This window comes from Medicago sativa, chromosome 4 (assembly GCF_051527215.1).
Source record: "Medicago sativa cultivar Bolivia chromosome 4, Bolivia_mono, whole genome shotgun sequence".
In the NCBI taxonomy this organism is placed as follows: domain Eukaryota; kingdom Viridiplantae; phylum Streptophyta; class Magnoliopsida; order Fabales; family Fabaceae; genus Medicago; species Medicago sativa.
Window position 1 is genome coordinate 89,181,874 of NC_140752.1, and position 18,127 is coordinate 89,200,000.

At 34.2% G+C, this 18,127-nt stretch overlaps 3 protein-coding genes and 1 non-coding gene across 5 annotated transcripts in view; 2 read left to right on the plus strand and 2 right to left on the minus strand.

Moving 5' to 3' along the window:
• Positions 1-1,001: 1,001 nt before the first annotated feature.
• Positions 1,002-9,447, plus strand: LOC146933450 (uncharacterized). Its single transcript, XM_085705231.1, has 16 exons — positions 1,002-1,077; positions 1,226-1,733; positions 2,220-2,532; positions 3,063-3,209; positions 3,306-3,394; positions 3,504-3,596; positions 3,971-4,097; positions 4,253-4,317; positions 4,420-4,594; positions 4,956-5,147; positions 5,234-5,281; positions 6,757-6,906; positions 6,996-7,078; positions 8,556-8,671; positions 9,108-9,192; positions 9,340-9,447. The coding sequence occupies exons 2-15, from the start codon at positions 1,240-1,242 to the stop codon at positions 9,188-9,190; spliced, it is 2,175 nt and encodes a 724-aa protein (XP_085561357.1). The 5' UTR covers positions 1,002-1,077; positions 1,226-1,239; the 3' UTR covers positions 9,191-9,192; positions 9,340-9,447.
• LOC146933451 (small nucleolar RNA snoR74) lies at positions 6,378-6,473 on the plus strand. The gene has a single exon (XR_015009129.1). It is a non-coding gene; the product is annotated as a small nucleolar RNA snoR74 (small nucleolar RNA).
• Positions 9,448-10,657: 1,210 nt separating the features above from the next.
• LOC146933452 (flavonol 7-O-beta-glucosyltransferase UGT74F1-like) lies at positions 10,658-12,895 on the minus strand. The gene is made up of 2 exons (XM_085705228.1): positions 12,212-12,895; positions 10,658-11,519 (listed from the first exon to the last, which is right to left on the minus strand). The coding sequence occupies exons 1-2, from the start codon at positions 12,866-12,868 to the stop codon at positions 10,794-10,796; spliced, it is 1,383 nt and encodes a 460-aa protein (XP_085561354.1). The 5' UTR covers positions 12,869-12,895; the 3' UTR covers positions 10,658-10,793.
• A 2,830-nt stretch (positions 12,896-15,725) lies between these two features.
• The window catches only part of DEK1 (calpain-type cysteine protease family), a 20,767-nt gene continuing 18,365 nt past the window's right edge, over positions 15,726-18,127 (minus strand). Inside the window, exons 27-31 of one of the 2 annotated variants that reach the window (XM_085705233.1) lie at positions 17,639-18,019; positions 17,173-17,310; positions 16,787-17,023; positions 16,278-16,694; positions 15,726-16,171 (exon numbers count right to left, since the gene is read on the minus strand). In XM_085705233.1, the coding sequence (XP_085561359.1) occupies positions 16,389-16,694; positions 16,787-17,023; positions 17,173-17,310; positions 17,639-18,019 (1,062 nt within the window). In that variant the 3' untranslated portion in view covers positions 15,726-16,171; positions 16,278-16,388. Of the gene's footprint in view, positions 16,196-16,277; positions 16,695-16,786; positions 17,024-17,172; positions 17,311-17,638; positions 18,020-18,127 lie in introns of both variants that reach the window. The other variant, XM_085705232.1, reaches the window with a different exon arrangement.

Below are 18,127 nucleotides of genomic sequence, written 5' to 3' on the forward strand. Positions count from 1 at the left end.
AAAACCAAACAAAATTTTTTATAGGGTGGAAAATCGGAAATAGCCTATATTACTGGGTGATAAATCACTATTAACCCTTTTTAAAATTTGCATGTTTTTACAAAGTGAATCATTTCACTCATTTGATCAAATGGTTTCACTTTCTTTCTTTCAAAAATGTGATTTTTTTATGATATTCTAAAAGTAAATCGTCTCACTCATTTGAAAATGTGTTTTTTTTTTTGAGTTTTTTTTTATTGAAAATGTGATATATTTTTTTTGTGTTTTTTTAAAAGAAAACTGTTTCACTCATCAAAATGAATCATTTCACTGTCTAAGGAAAACAAGTGAATCGTTTCCCTATGTATATTTGACAATATATTTGTTTAACTTCATTTTATCACATATTTCATAAACTTGTACAAGCGAAATACCCAACCACTTCTAAAAACATGAATTTTTCATAATCTATTATCTCAAACCCTCTTCTTCTACCTTATACTCTTCGAAAACTTTTAGACATTGATTGTAAAACTGAGAAATTACAAGTTACTTAGATAGGGATTGTTTATACGTCGTTTCGACTTGTAGAAGTGGTCACACATTAACCCGAGTTGGTTTTAATTCAACAAATAAATCAATGCATGCCTTCCATTATCTTATTTAGTTATTGAATTGATTTCATTTCAAAATCAAACTTGAGATGATCCAAATAATTCAAATGATTATTTAATTTTGGTTATCATTTATAAAATTTTGTTTCAATGTTTATTGAATTTTCAACTTTACAATTATTGGATTTGGATTTTCTTAAAAAAAAAAAAAGGATTTGCATTGAACAAGAAACACACTCAATCTTCTTGAGCAACAAGCCAAGAAGTCAAAGGAATGATCCATCTGCATATACCCTTGAACAATTTCAAAGATTGAAAAATGAAAAACGTGTAATTAGTAAGGGACAAAATCGTAAAAAAACAGTTATCCCCTTCCTTAAACCTCTCTTTTCTTCTCTACCATTCTCTGGTGGCCTTTTCTTTCTTTCTCTCTTCATTCTTCTTCACACGCTTCACATACTAATAATAATACTCACTTATTCTAGTAAGTTCAATCATAATCTCAATTCTTGATAGTGATACTTTTATTATTATGTAATAATATTTTATTTAGTTTCATTATTTAAGTTCACTGTGATCGTTATTTTGTACTATTTAAATCCATAATCACTTATATGCATTTTTTTTTCCAGCTTAATCAAACAAAATGGCTTCTCGAGCGATTTTGAGAAGAAGAACAAGAACTTCCATTCAACAATATCTCAACAACACTTCACAATCTTCATCTTCGATTTCATCTTTTCGTTCTATCGCTTCTGCAAAAGAGGAATTACTCAATTACTCCCCAGTTTTTGGACAAGTCGTTCGCCGATTTACAAACGCGAGTAGTTCCGGGAACGGTTTTGCAAAATCGAATGTGTTCAATGAGTCGATTGGTGTGAGGTTTTTGTCGCAGTCGTCGGAGGCGGCTGCGAGGAAGAAGGAAGAACCGCCGGAGAATGATGATGTGGTGAAGAAGCGGAAAGAAGCTTCTCCTGAGGAATGCGATCAAGCGGTTGAAGGATTAACTGAAGCGAAAGCAAAAGCTAAAGCGAAACGTTCTCAAGAAGCGCAGAAAGATGCGCAGAGTGTTGTGCAAAGAGTTAGGGCTGTGATTTTAGGGATTGGTCCTGCTTTGAGAGCTGTTGCTTCCATGAGCAGGTGAGTTACTCTTTTTTTTTTTTTTTCCTTCAAATTATTACCAGTGTAGATGTGTTAGTGTCGGAGTCGGTGCTTCATAGGTTATGATTGCAATTGCTATTATAGCAATTACTGATGATTTATTATTTTAGATTGCACTTATGGATGCCTTGGTATTGTAGAAATTAGGGGTGTAATAGGGGTGGGCATGGCCTGGTGGTGAAGGCTTGAGACTAAGAGTGTGCTTCTGTCTAGGTCTCGGGTTCGAATTCCCCAGGTGCAAACAAGTCTTGAGACTTACAGTACATTGATCTTACAATCATAGAAATTGTGGATGTCTTATGATTTTAAGTTGTAGTTACGATCATGTTGTGATTGTTGAAAATTAGAGATTGCAAACAGCTGATGTGGCTGCAATTAGTGTACACTTCGAAAACTATAATATTGCGTGCTGCAAATAGAAACCATAATTTATGATTGGTGATTTTGAATTTTGGTTTGCTGCAGAGCGGACTGGGCCAACAAACTTGTTCACTGGAAAGACGAGTTCATATCGACATTGAAGCATTACTGGTTGGGTTGTAAACTGCTGTGGGCTGATGTGAGAATCAGTTCCAGGTTGTTGTTGAAGCTTGCTAATGGGAAGAGTCTCTCTAGAAGGGAGAGACAGCAGCTGACGCGAACTACTGCCGATATCTTTAGGCTAGTTCCCGTTGCAGTTTTCATTATTGTCCCCTTTATGGAATTCCTCTTGCCTGTGTTTCTTAAGGTGTTCCCCAACATGTTGCCATCAACATTTCAGGACAAGATGAAAGAACAGGTAATTACTAAGATTTTTTCGTGATTTTTGTCCACTCTCTGTGTATTATGTCTGTTAATGATAAACCGAGCTTACATGACAGTTGTTCTCCCATCCCTTGTTTAAAGTTTTGTCTTACCATTCAAGACTTTTTGTACCATTCTGTCTGTTACCAAGGGAAAAATAAATAGTATAACTAAGCCACTGCAAGGCCTGTCCCAGCCAGTGTTGGTGGCCCTATGTAGAGGATAGCTCCTGAAGATCAATATCAACATAATGTCCTTTTTGTCATTAATATGCATTAGTTGCCAACTGGACATGATGTGCTAAATAATATATGCCCTGTTTTCTGACAGCCACTGGTCATGCATAGTGATCATCTTTATTGAAAACTATGCATTCTAATGGGATATCATCAATAATATTGGTATGAACCAGTTTATATAAACAATGTTTGTGTCTTATTATTTTATGTGGTTGTGATGAATGCGTAGATTTTGGTTGTTTGTCCATTGTAAGGTGATTGTGTGACTTAGTTTCTCAATGTGTAGGAAGCATTGAAAAGGAAACTCAAGGCAAGAATGGAGTATGCAAGATTCCTCCAAGATACAGTCAAAGAAATGGCAAAAGAAGTTCAAAACTCCGGTAGCGGAGAAAAGAAGAAAACAGCTGAAGATCTTGATGACTTTATAAACATGGTTAAAGATTCAGCTTATTTGATCCTTTGTCAATCTTTTTTTCCCAAACGTTGTTTGTTTAGATTGTCATATGTACCCTTTCTTTGCTTTTTGCAGATTAGAAAAGGTTCAAGTATCTCTAATGAGGAAATTTTGGGTTTTGCTAAGTTGTTTAATGATGAGCTTACTCTAGATAATATAAACAGGTTAGTTCTTCACTCTGTTTGACTTCAATATGCTTTTTTTTATTTTTTATTTTTTTTATTGGTTGTGAGGCGGTATCGTGATTTCTGACCGCTTCTTCACTGTTTGTAGGCCCCGATTAGTAAATATGTGCAAGTACATGGGTATCAATCCTTTTGGAACTGATGCATACCTACGATATATGCTACGAAAACGTCTACGGATGTAAGATACATTTTTCGTACTACTTTTTATCACATTTGAATTACTTTTTAATTGCAAGATGAGATTTTATTGATTTTTTTTTTGTAATAAAATCTGGAAAATTTTACGAAAATCTCTGATAAAAATGTTCCTTTGTTATTAGGAAAGAATCAATATAGGTAGTCTCCCCTTGCTATTTTTATAAAGAATACTGATCCAACTGCTTTAGTATCGTTCAACATTCATTTCTGGTGTAATATTTTTGATTCACGTCACAACTCACAAGTGACAAAGAATCAACAAAAGGGTTTATTCACCTTTTGAGCTACTCCAATTACCACTTACACTGTGACACCGTGATTGTGTTTACATGCAACCATTCCTCTTTTTGTTAGGATTAAGGAAGATGATAAATTGATTCAAGAAGAAGGTGTAGATTCTCTTTCAGAAGCTGAACTCCGGGAAGATTGTAGAGAGCGAGGCATGCTTGGGTTGCGTTCTGTTGAAGAAATGCGCCAACAGGTTTGTGTTGTGAACAATGTTATGATGATTTGTGTTATATTGGAGTACTGGATCCGAATGATGATATTTCAACTTTGCAAATTCGCAACACCAGTTTTCATGAATATCAAATGTTACTTTGGTATTTCTATTCTAAAATGTGTTCACTTGTACAGCTTCGTGATTGGTTGGACTTATCTTTGAATCACTCTGTACCATCATCTCTTTTGATACTTTCAAGGTAATTTTGCAAAGCCCCCATTGTTGGGAACCATTGCCAATAATTAAAAATTAAAGATCCTGCTGGATATGTATTTGATATCTTGCTTGATGACCTTTACAGGGCATTTATTGTGTCTGGGAGATCGAAACCAGAAGAAATACTACAGAATACAATTTCTTCTCTCCCTGATGAGCTTGTAGATACTATACAAGTTACATCTTTACCCTCTGAGGATTCTGTCTCAGAAAGGAAGAGGAAACTGGAGTTCCTCGAAATGCAGGAAGAACGTATTAAGGTAAATAAATATGGAATTGCATTACTTTTTAGAAGGTTGTTTTGTTTCATTAGGATGACAAAATTGTTCTCATCAGTTTCTGATATTTGCTTCGATTCATGTGACAAGAGCCTAATGAAAAATACTTAATAATTGATGTTATAAATAGAACCTTTTTAATATTTTTTTGGGTATAATTCTATTGGAGTCTAATAATAAGAAGGTTAAAGAATAGAAGTTTCAGGTATTGATGTGCAGAGTTCACCATAAAGATCATTTTCTAGGTTTAAATGTTTCAATTGATTAAAATTTGGTAATTTTATTTTGAATCAAGATTCCACGGCTCCTAACACTGATATATAATGTTATAACTAAAATGCAGGAGGAGGAAGAAAAGGAGGAAGCGGAGCAAGCAAGAATTGAGACGGATTCTAGTCAGGAAGATAAGGCTTTGAATGAGATGAATATTTCAACGGCAAAAGAAGCACATCAACTTGCTAGAAACAGAGCAGTGGAAAGCAAAGAGCAGCTGTGTGAAATTAGCCGTGCATTAGCTGTTTTAGCTTCTGCGTCGGTGAGAATTTAATGTTTAGAACTCTCAATTGCTACAATTGGCGAAATAGGTTTGATACATGCTAATGTTTTTTAATGTGATGACAGTCTGTAAGTACAGAGCGTGAAGATTTTCTAAGACTAGTTAATAAAGAGGTAATTTGGAATCTTTAATACCCAGTCATTTGCTTTTATATCTTCTACATATTTGCCTTTAGGTAAAGTTTCTGCATGATTTTGAATAGGTACCTCTAAATTAGCTGATGTTTTTCTGTTATGTTACAGGGTGCATTTATAATTATGTTATTTGATTTTAAAGTTGGCCGACATCTATTTCATTTATTTTTTATGTTATATCTTAGAATTTGGATCTGAGCCTTACTCAATCCCAGAAGTTAGCTTATGTGTTAAGGGTTTTACCCCCACTTATATCACTATCTCAGCCATATCAGTAGTCACTGGATCTCCAACACACTCTTAACATTCAGAGCCAGACATCTTAAAATAATTTGTAGGACTGGACATCTAGTGGTCCAACAATGGAGTTGGGATCCTCTTCTTTTCTTCCATTTGGAGAGATAAAGACACAGAAGTTTGAAAAATACAATAATTAATGATGGTGGGATCCACTTAATGGTAGGACCCACTGTCTATTTTTGTGTCTATCTATCTCTAAATGGATCCTCCATTTATCCTTACTCCCAACAATGCATCTAGATAGGCTCCGATATCTAGACACACAAGTGCATGGAGTCAAGATTCAGTGACACCAAATATAAGTCTCAAGCACTTTTTTATATTTTTTCCAAAACAAAAAAGGTGGAGTTTGCTAACGCTAGTGAGAAAGTGGTGTGTGTGCATGTGTTTGTAATGAGTTATTTCCTATGACATAACTTTTTTTCTTCCCGAAATCCAGTTTTAGATTTAAAGTTTGCATCTTTCTAAAAAAATATCATATTTATCTTTAATTCAGTTTTAGACTAATTCTATGACTCAAACTCGAGATTTCTGGTCACATGGTAGCAACTTCAACTGTTGGGCCAAGGCTTCCCTTTGGCTTTACTCAATTGGTGCTGCTCAGTTGGTTAAGCAATATTGGGTAGACCTCAATTCGAGCTACACAGAACACATTCTTGATAAGAAGCGAATAACTTTAAGATAAGGCCTAAGCCCCGAGCAGATATTAGTCCCTATAACGGGTCCGAATGTCCTACGCTTGTGGAGGGGATACTCTCTGAATTCACTGGGGACTCAAATGCTCTAATTACTGTGACATAATTACCACTGTTATTGGGTGAACCTCTGTATGTTGTTTGTTACTGAAGGTTCAGTAAATGATGGAACATTGTGTTGCATTAAAAAATGAGCTTAGGCCCCGTTTATTACCAAAAAAATAAAAAATACATTTCACTCTACAAGCATTCTTGAAACAACCCATCTGTGACATTATTTAAAAATATCACCTTTAAATGTTAGTTAGGGTGAATTCTATTGCAGGTGTGGGGCACATGCCCCGATGATCTATAATGTGGTTTTTTTTATGTATGAACGTCACATTGATAACATTCTCTATATGTGTGTTACAAATATTTCATTTGCCACCCTCATCTGGCTGTTTTGGGTGTCAACAGATAGAACTCTATAACAGCATGGTAGAGAAAGAGGGTTCAGATGGTGAAAAAGATGCCTTTAAGGCATATAAAGCTGCCCGAGAGGAACATGAGCATGCTGCTGAGTCGGATGATGATCGGGATAAGGTGTCATCCGCACTCATAGAAAGAGTAAGAACCTTATCATTTATCAAGTCTTGAAGGAAAGCTAGAAACTTAATTTTCAGTTATGAATTTGTAATTATTTGAAATTCTGTCAGGTTGATGCCATGCTCCAAAATCTTGAGAAGGAAATAGATGACGTGGATGCCAAAATTGGTGACCGATGGAGGCTTCTGGATAGGTTTGTACTTGCTCTTCCACATTGGTCTTTAAAAGTTTTTTTAATGGGGGTCACAAAGGCATGAGCATGTAAGGAACAAGAGGGAGGCTAAAGCAAAGTGGCTTGGTCGAGATGGAAATTAAGGTTTTTCATTTTGCAAAACCCCTAAAATGCCCATGTAATGACTAGATTTTAAGGGTATTTATGGGTTTTTTTCTATTCCACCACTGTAGCGCTCCTGTCCCAGCAGTCCAAACATGATGCAAATACGCAACGCAAAGCCACGACTCCGCTCCGACGTGTGTGGAGGTGTCTGGCCATTTTTCCGTGCCACCCCACCGCAATGAGCTGCTATTGTGCTTACAGTGAGTTGTATAGGAGTCATTTGATTTAGGGCCCATTTGTTATAGATTAAAAAAAGTGATTTTTACTTTTATATTGTTAAAAATGATTTTATGAAAACTTGCTACAAAATGGTGGAAGCTATTTCGAATTCATCTGTTATAAATTAAAAGAATAACTTTGACTTTCAGTAACTTAGATATTCATTGTTAGAGATTTACCATAATAAGAATTAAGAATCACATATTTTTTCAAAAAGATCTCTCGAAAATGATTTTTTATGAGAAGCTACTTAAACCAATTTCTCATTTGAAACTTTCTTTAAAAAATTCTTTTTTAAAAAAGTATAACAAAAAGACAAAACACTTTAAAAATCATTTTTAAAAATAGCTGTAACAAATGGGCCCTTAATTGCTATTGTTCTTTTGGTCGTTAGTTGGGAACCCTTTTTAGTATTTTTCTGTTATGTCAAAGAATGGTCTTAACTGATGTTCATACCGAAGAACAAATAGATCTAGCAAAATAAGGCGATTATTGGTGGATGGAAGTTGGGGTAATGGTTTGGGAGAAGTGACCTTCCTTGGCCAGATTTTGAAATTTTGTGAGAATGGGGGTATATTGTTTACACGTACAAACTCAGGGAAATGAGTTAAGAAAGTATTCAGCGACTTACCACCGAAGATACCATGTGCATCTTTTTCTCCTGCTTATGTTATTCACTTAACCACCAATTAGGGCTCTTTCTATTATGGCTTTCCACAAGAGTCGAGAAATTTCACAGCCGTCACTGCTTCATTGTGCTTTATCATCTACAATGCTGCTTCATTGTGCTTTATTCACTTGGATTACAGTTTAGTTCACTAATACTGAGGGAATTATGCGAATTTTGATTGCGATTTAATGTGCTGTCATCTGATGGCTGAGAGGGATTATAATTGTTGAACACATTTTCCAAGTTGTGACACGATCACAATCTAAGTGGAAATAATTCATTTCTACATGCTTAGTTAAAACTAGTTTGGGATGTCATGCTGTGGTATTTAATTTAACATGATAAATTGGACATTGTGTATGTTTTTTTTTTTTCTTGTTTAACACTCATTCAAGTCTTGTTCTTTGGAACAAGTTATGCTTACGATGAATTACTTTTTTCCAGAGATTATGATGGGAAAGTAACTCCTGAGGAGGTAGCATCGGCTGCAATGTACTTGAAGAATACATTGGGGAAAGAAGGCGTCCAAGAACTCGTCAGCAATCTTTCCAAAGATAAAGGTATGTATCTTTCCTCTGTCAAGCATCCAACTTATTTTAAATCTTAATAATTCCAGATTTTCTTTGTTTTGAAGTGCATTTAAAGAAAAGGTTTGTTCATTATTCACGCAAATTGAATGCAAGTAAAATTCTCATGGAATTTCACCTGCAAAACAATAGGTGTCTGACCAGTACCTCAGACTATGTTTGGGCATATAAATTCTTCTGTTTTCACACAGCGAAACCATGAAGTCCCAGTCTTCCTCCCATCCCCGTTTTATCTTTATTTATTTATTTATTTATTTATTTTTTGTTGTGGTTGGGGTGGAGGGATGTAGGCATATTTGGTTTAATAGTGTGGACACTTGTTATATTTCTCTGAACTAAAACTATTTATTCTCTATGAAGATTAGTTGATGAATTCAGTAATTACTAATTACTTGTTCTGTTGCTATAGATGGGAAAATACTAGTGGAGGACATTGTTAAATTGGGTGGTTGGAGAGAAGATGGTCATACAGCTGAAGATGAAAGACCATGAGGGTATGATCCCTTGCATGATTTCCAGATACATCTTATTTTTGTTATTCCATGCCACACAAAATGTGGTGCAAATATATTTTAGGGTATTCAAAATCTCTTCGTCATTGATTTTGTATTATGTATTAATAAGTAGTTCAACTGTAGCAGTCGGATGAAAAGGAAGCGTGTACAAGCTCTGTAAATTTTTGACAGCTGATGACACAAATATGCTCAGATTTACACATGATAGTTAAAGATAGCCCGGTGAAGTATAAATGAGACAATGCATTATTGAGTAGTTTTTACTACTAGAGTTTTAAAGACTTTCGGTAAGAAACAAAATATATTATTTTGATGAACAAACAAAATGTATGAATAAATGAAAATTAAAGCGTAAATTGAGGATTTTTTTATTTATTGACAATTGCTGTAAGAATACTTGTCAATAATTTTTATTTGAATATATGAATTCCTTGAATTCCGTGTGATCAATATGCCTAAGGCCTAGCGGGATAATAGAATTTTGGAGTACGATTTCAAAACTAATATGGATCAGTTGATTTTATCAATTGAATACAAGCTGTTTAGTACATTAATTTAATTTTTAAGAACTAGTATTTAGTTTCAAGACAAAATATAAAAAATTGATTCATTATGTCCAAACCATTGGTAAAAAAGTGGTACTAACAAAAAAAAAACCATTGGTAAAAAATGGTTGAATAGGTTGTTTTTACTTAGTTTTAATTTTCAAACCTTTTAAGTAATAGAGATCCAATCAACACAGTATAAAGTTTCTTATACATCATTGTATAGTTTACGGTTGATTCTTAAAAAAAAAATGGGTTTACAGTTGATTCTAACAATTATCGATAAAGCTTGTAGTAAGTAGAATTTCGTAGTGTTATTCATAAGATTGAGACTGGCAAAAAATATGAGTGCCTAAAAACTTAATTATTCATTTTTTTTCCTTACTTTGTGCAATCAACACTGATCGAGCAACTCTCTCGACCACAAGTCCACAAGAATGTGGAAGATCTTAAATTTCTATTCAACGACGAGGACATCAATGTTCGTCAAAATTTTGAATGATTTCAAGTACCACTAAAATATGTAATACACACTTCTTCACTCTAGTAATTGCCAGTCACATATATTATGCAGAAGCAGTTGGAAATTAACACACTAAAAGAGCCAAATTCCGGCACTGGTTTAAGGCTAAAATTTACAAATAAGATAAACTATTTGAATTTCAAATCTACAGCCACGAACAATGTTACAACAATGTTACAACACACTCTAAAAAATGCAAAAACAATAACTAATTTTAAAGTCTTGAGCATTAATTTTCGAATGCTACATGGTATGAATTTTCTCTTCATACCATGTAGCATTCGATCTCATATTTTCATCGAGTTCTGATATCAGTTGCGGAGGTATTACACTAGTTTGGTGTTTGAGTGTGTGTGTGTGTATTAACATATTTATGTTGTCAAGAGAATAGAAGCACCACCACTGACATAAGGAAAATAATAAACATCTCATACAATCCAAATCCAAGGACTCCAATATTAATTGAAACAAATACGCATAGTTATAATTCCATAATACATATTAACATTAGTTTAGGACCTCTTCAGCTCATTTACAAATTCATTGATGTTGTTATCTGAAGTGCCACCATGACTTACTGCTTCTATAGCCAATTCTCTCCATTTCTTAGCATTAATTTTCATTTCTCTTCCAATGTCATTTTCCATCACTTTCCTAATGCAACTCTCAATCTCTTCTTTTGTCACAATCCCATTCTCATTTACCTTAACTCTCATTCCCACTTTCCACACATCCTCAACATATTTTGCATTCAAAGGTTGATCAGTCCACTGTGGTATTGCAACCATAGGCACTCCTAAACACAATGCTTCAAGTGTTGAATTCCATCCACTATGTGTTAGAAAGCAACCAATAGCTTTGTTAGATAGAACTTCCAACTGTGGTATCCAATTCACTACCAACCCTTTTCCACTTGAACTCATTTCTTCAATCAACTCTTTTGAGATATTCTTTTTCTCCATATTAGGGATTACCCATAAGAAATTTGAACCACTTCCTAATAATCCTAATGCTATTTCCTTCATTTGCTCTATGCTAAAGCATACCATGCTTCCAAATGATACATAAATAGCTGACCCTTCAGGCTTTGAATTCAGCCAATCAATAGGTGATGAGTCTAATTGGAAGAGATTCAAATCATTGTCTTTGTCATTTGGTACTCCCTTGTCCAAGTAAAAGGATGGAACTGTTGGCCCAATTGTCAATATTGGACATAGCTTTGACATAGAATCCACCACCTTATATATCATTCATATGGAAAATGATGAGATCATAATTTGTTCAACCAAATCTCTACCAAAATTCAGTTTATATCAATAATTACATTTCGTTACAATTACTACTCTACCACATTAATTAAAATATGAGGTTAATAGCTGATACATGATTCTGTTATGTGATGGTGATTGTAAGATGAGAGATCATATACATATAAATGGTCACGGTTTTTTTTTATAAGAAATAAAAGTGTCAAATATTTTTGGTCATTTTTATAAGAAACATGGACAAATTTTTAAATGTGTTGGAAGCTAAATTTCATTTGTGAGAGAGAATATTAAAAGTAAGTAAGTTAGTGGAATTAAGAGTAATTAATACAGGGTATCCATGAAATAAATTTAAATTTAGTATTAAATGAAAATAATTGTTTTCAATGTGTGTCAATGGTCTTGATGATTTATGTCTTTTGTTTCTTACGAAAAAATCGGAGGAAGTATCATATATTATGAGTCTAAGTTTGCTTCATTTATCCACCCTCTATTTATTGTTTATTTTTAAGAGAGATAGACATAAGTGATAGATTAGTGAAAGCAATTTTAATAAGTGGATCACACTAATGTGTCCCACTAATCTTCCATAGGTCTATGGAATTGATGATAAAATAACTTCAAACATAATAAGGAATATAAAGAGGAGGAGGTGAGTAAAAAACCTGGTCTTCTAGCTTGTAGAAGGAATTGACAAGAATGATATCTGCTTTATGGATGTTAGAATATTGATTCATAACCATCTCATAGTAAGCAGGATAGAAGCCAGGGTCATAAACAAAGGAAGGGGTATCTTTGAGATCAAGCAAAGGAAGCCCTGGCATAGAAATTGGCATTGAAGATATAGGAAGCTTTAAAAGTCCATGGTAAACATAATAATACATGTAATTGACAGCACACATTTGAGTGAAAAAAGCAGCTCCTAGTAAGTCAAATTCTTTGGCTACATCCAAAACCCATTGAAGAAAAGGGTCATATACTACACAATCTATAGGGTGATCAGAAACATTATGTTTTTGAATGAGTTCCTTCAAATTCTTGGAGCCTATGGTTTTCATGTGAGATAGATAGATTGATATGTTGCCAACTTGAGCAAAGCCACCTTCATCATAGCCATCAGATATGAAGTCAAATTGAAGGGTTGAAGGTAAGGATGATGATTGGAGATGCATGGTTTTGGAGATGAAAATGGTTGTGACCATTGTGACGTTAACTCCTTTTGTGCTCAAACGTTTGCTGAATTGAAGCATTGGGTTTATGTGACCTTGACTTGGGTATGGAACCATTAAAACATGCATACTACTACTCTTTCTCTCTTCCATTTCCTTTCCTATTATTGATACAAGCACAAGTTGGACAATTTAGAGAACTGAATATATGGTTTGAGGTGATAATGAATGCATGGTTTTGTACGGTTCCTTGTTAATTATGACACCCTCAAAATATCCAAGTGAGACAAAGACAAGGATATAAGTCATTTCACACTATCTTATCATCACAATCTCCTAGAGCATTTATTCCACCGTATATTTTACACATGCTGCTGTCTATAATCTATATATAGTATGGACAGAAATTTATCAAAAAAATTATAGGAATTTTATCTAAAAAATGTTTATTGAACGATTAAAGTGTAATGATTGTTTTGACCTTTGGTTTTGTGGGTTGGTCAAAAGGATTTATTCAGGCATTAAGCCAATTTGCTTTTACGCTTCACAATTAAAAAAAAAAAAAAAACTAAACAGTACAGTTATTTTTAGTTTGATAGACTATTAAAAACTCATGCGCATAAGTGGAGAGTTGAAGTTCAAACCATATTCGCAACGTTTGCATGTCCCTTTAAAACACATGTAACGAACAAAATATCAAAGGTTGTCTTCCTTCAAAAAAAATATCAAAGGTTGTCTCAGAATTTGTGCATTCAATTTATTACTCTCTCCGTTTCAAAATGAGTGTTGCTTTAGCAAAAAAAAATTGTTTCAAAATGAATGTCACTTTCGGTTTTCAATGCAATAATAACCTTTTCTTTTCAATTGTACCCTTCAATTAATACTATGTTACACTACTTCCAAAATATTATTTTTTCTTTAATGAAAAACAAACCAATAGTTGATTAGGATAATTTGGTAAAATTGCTATGACATTTGACTACTTTATTCCATTCCTTAATCTGTGTGCAATTGGCTAAAGCGACACTCATTTTGAAACGGAGGAAGTAATAAAACAGGAATGCTATTTGTAGCGACACTTTTTATAAAGAAATCTTCACGAATTGTATTCTATCCAATTAAATAAGACACTGGTTGGAAAACAAGGGGGTGGTGGGGTATAGTTGAGGTTGGATTTTCAATTGTGTAGCACTAAATTTACTTCGTGGTGTTCTCGCGATTTGTTTTGTCGCGGTGTTCAACATTTTCCTTTAAAAAATTACTCCATCAATGCACAATGATTGATCCATTTGTAATAAACAAATTGTCCAAAAATAAATAATCCTTTTCAATTCAATATTACACCATATGGTCGCTATTATATGCAAAAATCAACATTTTAGATTCATTCATTTAATGATGTATGTGGTTTATAATAAAAACCATATACATAATTAATTGAGTGAATATAAAATGATGATTTTTGTTTATAATAGTGATTGAAGGGTGTACACTTTTTCAATTGTAACCTATTTTGCATTGCTCCCAATCCAATAACTTACACTTTGCATTCATTGCAACAGTGAAATACTTCATAAAGGCGTTTCACTAATACTTCATAAAGGCGTTTTAGTAAAAATATTTTTCTTTTTATTTATACACTTTTTTGTGTGAAATGACCAACAGGGCACATGTTATAGCAACATCCTATATTTATGTGATGACCAATAGGGCACATGTTATAGCAACATCCTATACTTATGTGAACCGCACATAATTTAATGAGTCGTATTTGAATTTCAGCCAACAAGACAGGGCATGTTGAATTTTTTTATAAGTTGTCATATTTCAACCTATTTAATTACAGGTTTACTACTACAAAAAGGATTTATTATTATTTTATTTTTTTTGTAAACAAATGTTCATTGCAAGTATGCGGGGTCTGAATCGTGGACCTCTTTCTCAGGCTCCTTAAGGGTATGTTTGGTTGTGAGAAGAAATTGAGAAGAGAGAAATAGGTGAGAGAGAATATGGTAAGAGAGAAAGATAAGAGAAACAGAGTAGATTTGAGGTGTTGTTTGGTTTAAGAAAGAGAGAAGAGAAATAGAAGAGAGAGAAGTGTTGATTATATTTAAAATTACTAAAATACCCTTTCATGAAAAAACTATCATTCTCACATTTTTATTTTACTTTAATTAATTTCAGTTAATTAATTAATCAAATGATTTTTTTATTTGGTAATCTAAAATATAAATTAATTAATTAAATTATTCAAACGCCTTTAGATAATTTATTTTGCTAAAAAAATTAATTAATAAAGAGTTAAATTAATATTTAGTTAACCACAATGGAAGATGTATACAATTATTTATGTGTGCTACTCTCCGTCTTTCAAAATAAAATGCGTGTTATTATCCTTTAGAAAGAAAAAAAAAACTATTCGTGTGTTACTGAAAGAAAAGAACCATACTTACCGTAAAAATAAAAAACCAAATTTATGTATGAAAAATGGAATATCACTATGATCATAAAAAGCGTAGTACAGCTATTCTACAAAATGTTCACAAAAAAAAAAAATAATAACTATTTTGCCAAATAAACAAAAATGAGGAAAGGGTGACAAGGGTATACAATGGAAAGTGAAAATAAAAGGACCTTTCTCCTGGATCTCTACGCACATCAGCGAAGAAAGATAAAAGTGGTGGGTCCCACCATAATGCTTTCTCTCTTCCTTATTTCTTGGCCTACCAAACAGGAGAAGTTTGATATCTCTCTCCAATTTCTCTCTCAGCAGTTTCTCTCTCCCTTATTTCTCTTCAACCAAACACAGTGTAAGAGTATTGCGGTCCAAAATTCCCTTGATGATTTTCCAACAAATGGTGATTTTCCAGCTGGAAACTCTATTGTTTCCTATTCTTTTACACTTTCAGCTAATTGATGTATAACAAGTAATAATCTAGTGATTTTCTTTAATAGAATGTTCAGCAAACCCTACCCTCCCAAAATATAAAACGAAACTAGCAAACACTAATTTTCTTTCAAAGCCAAATTGGATTAGAGAAACATTTGTACAAAATTTTCCCAAATGTAAATAAATGATAGGGAACGATAAATGTTAGTGTTTGTACAATACTCTTCTGCAAGAATCAAAAACTGCAGCTGAATTTACATCAGTTACACAATGCTTGTTACTATACCTTCCTCACCCTGCTTCACCACCATTTGAATAAGATGTTAGTAATTTCCTACTTATTTTCAGCTATTTCTTTTCCCACTTTTCTTAAATGGTTACATGTATACTCCTATAGTACCACTTTTTATGTACACAATAAACACCCCGAGCGCCCTCTTCAATGCTGGCAGATGCATAGTTCAAGATGATGAATCACCATGCCATTCGAAACGATGCCAGGTCATCCCCACCAGGAATCATATCTCAATGCTGTAAGACTGTCCACTCATGCAAGAAACTTCAACCTTATAGAAATTTATAATCATAGGCTGCAAAAAACATAAACAATGTTAGATGACATGTAAACTACTATAATATGAAAATTGGGGGAAGGTTCCAAGAGAAAATTACCAAAATGTTCTTAAACATGACTTCAGCAATGCAAGTATATGATCCCCGGAGAACCCAAGCAAAAAACTTATCGAGAGGGTATAAGATACAACAGGTAGCCACCCTTTGGCACTACAAAGCTTCAAGAGTTATTGATGCCTTGGTGAAAACAGAAAGCACAAACGGTGCTTCTTCCCCAGGGTGTATAGTGGTAGGAACTATAGTGTATCCTTTCGGCTCAGGTTCCAGAACCATTTCACATGATATTTCTCTAGAATTAACATAGTCTGTCCCACCAACTGATTCATGAAGGTATATGTTATAAGCAGCACGTCGGCCACGAGTTTTGAGTATCCTCATTCCAATGTAGAACATCAGCGAATCATGGCTGGATTGATAATTTCGGAAACCGGCTGTTGTTCTTGAAAATCCCACACCCTATACATATATGATAATCAAAGTTTTAAAGAAATTCAAGGGGAATGATCTTTTTGATAAATGCATTACTAAACATCAAATACCATTCATACCTGAGTTAAGGTAATGAATACATGAATTGGATGTGATGCATCTTGCCCAGTTGCAGTAAGTTTGAACTGTGGATTTTGATGCCATGTATCGTAATCCTGACAGCCACCAGCACTGTAACCGCGCCATTGGCCATGAACAGTATGACGCATCTCAGATGGATAGATGCGACAAATATATATTGATCGAAAATGAATCTGAAAATCTTGCCACGACATCCAGAATATTCCGTCTTTTGACTGTCCAACAGGTAAAAATAGAATGGTCACTTGTTGTCAGCAGATGAAATTTCACAACAGAGAGTGAGCAATTACCCCCTCATTCAAAACAAGATACCAAAGAGTTAGAAGGATATGACTAATCCACAATAGGAAATACAAATAACTACCTGCGGAATATGCTTCAGCTTGTGCTTTATCCTATCCGTCCATTCAGGTGATGAGTCAGACCAGGGACCATTCCACTCAACTTCATTTGCCCATGGATTTCGGATCTGAACAAGTTTATGCCCATCCACCTCTCTTACCTGAAATAGTATGACAACAGTGACCATTGAAAATCATCCAAACAGTCATGCTACAGCTCCCTTAAAGGGTTAAGTTGTTATATTAAAGCTCATGAATGGTCAAGTTGTTGGGTTTATATCTAAAACACACCTAACCCAAAAGCCTGCTGGGCACTCAATTTAGTTAAAAGTTTACTTATATAACTTCATGACCTATGCTCATACAGGTGCTGTATAGTGATGTCAAGGACCAAGTCTACTAAAATTTTAAGCCATAAAGTGAAAGCTTATAATGGTTTATATCCAACTAGTGTTATAGATATGCGATATTAAACACCGTCTCCATTACCTGCAGTATTGAGTATGCATGGCCTTGCACAATACCACTAGAGGAGATGTGCACATCTGAACCTGAAGGACTTCCTGCTCCTAGGAGAAAACCTTCTTGCTTGAAGCGTAGCAACTGAGACCATAATCTACCACTTGCAAGGTCAAGCTGGGCTTCACCACTCCTCATGTCAATTTCCTCCCCAGCACCTCCAGTAAGATCCACCAGAGCATCCTGAACAAGCCCACCTTCTAGTGCTTCATAAGAGCCATGCAACTTAGCATATGCCTTCTCCAATAGAGAGACCCAAAGCTCATAACCCTTTTTACTTGTAGCAAATGCTGGTTTACCCGGTAATTCACATGGAATCCAATCATCAACAACAACAGGGATCCACTCACCCTAGATATTATGAACCAGAATACATAATAAATAAGATGTCAGAGTAATATCAATTACAGCAAACATCAGATAAATATGCAACTAGAAAGTACATGAAGCCAAAACGAC

Bases quoted from the DNA above. Each gene is read 5' to 3' on its own strand.
- LOC146933452 (XM_085705228.1), bottom strand. From the start codon at position 12,868: ATGGAAGAGAGAAAGAGTAGTAGTATGCATGTTTTAATGGTTCCATAC. The intron at 11,520-12,211 runs GTTTTTTACTCA...ATGATATATAAG, and splicing joins TCTACAAGCTAGAAGACCAG to GTGGTGGATTCTATGTCAAA.
- LOC146933450 (XM_085705231.1), top strand. From the start codon at position 1,240: ATGGCTTCTCGAGCGATTTTGAGAAGAAGAACAAGAACTTCCATTCAA. The intron at 4,318-4,419 runs GTAATTTTGCAA...TGACCTTTACAG, and splicing joins TCTCTTTTGATACTTTCAAG to GGCATTTATTGTGTCTGGGA. The intron at 8,672-9,107 runs GTATGTATCTTT...CTGTTGCTATAG, and splicing joins CAATCTTTCCAAAGATAAAG to ATGGGAAAATACTAGTGGAG.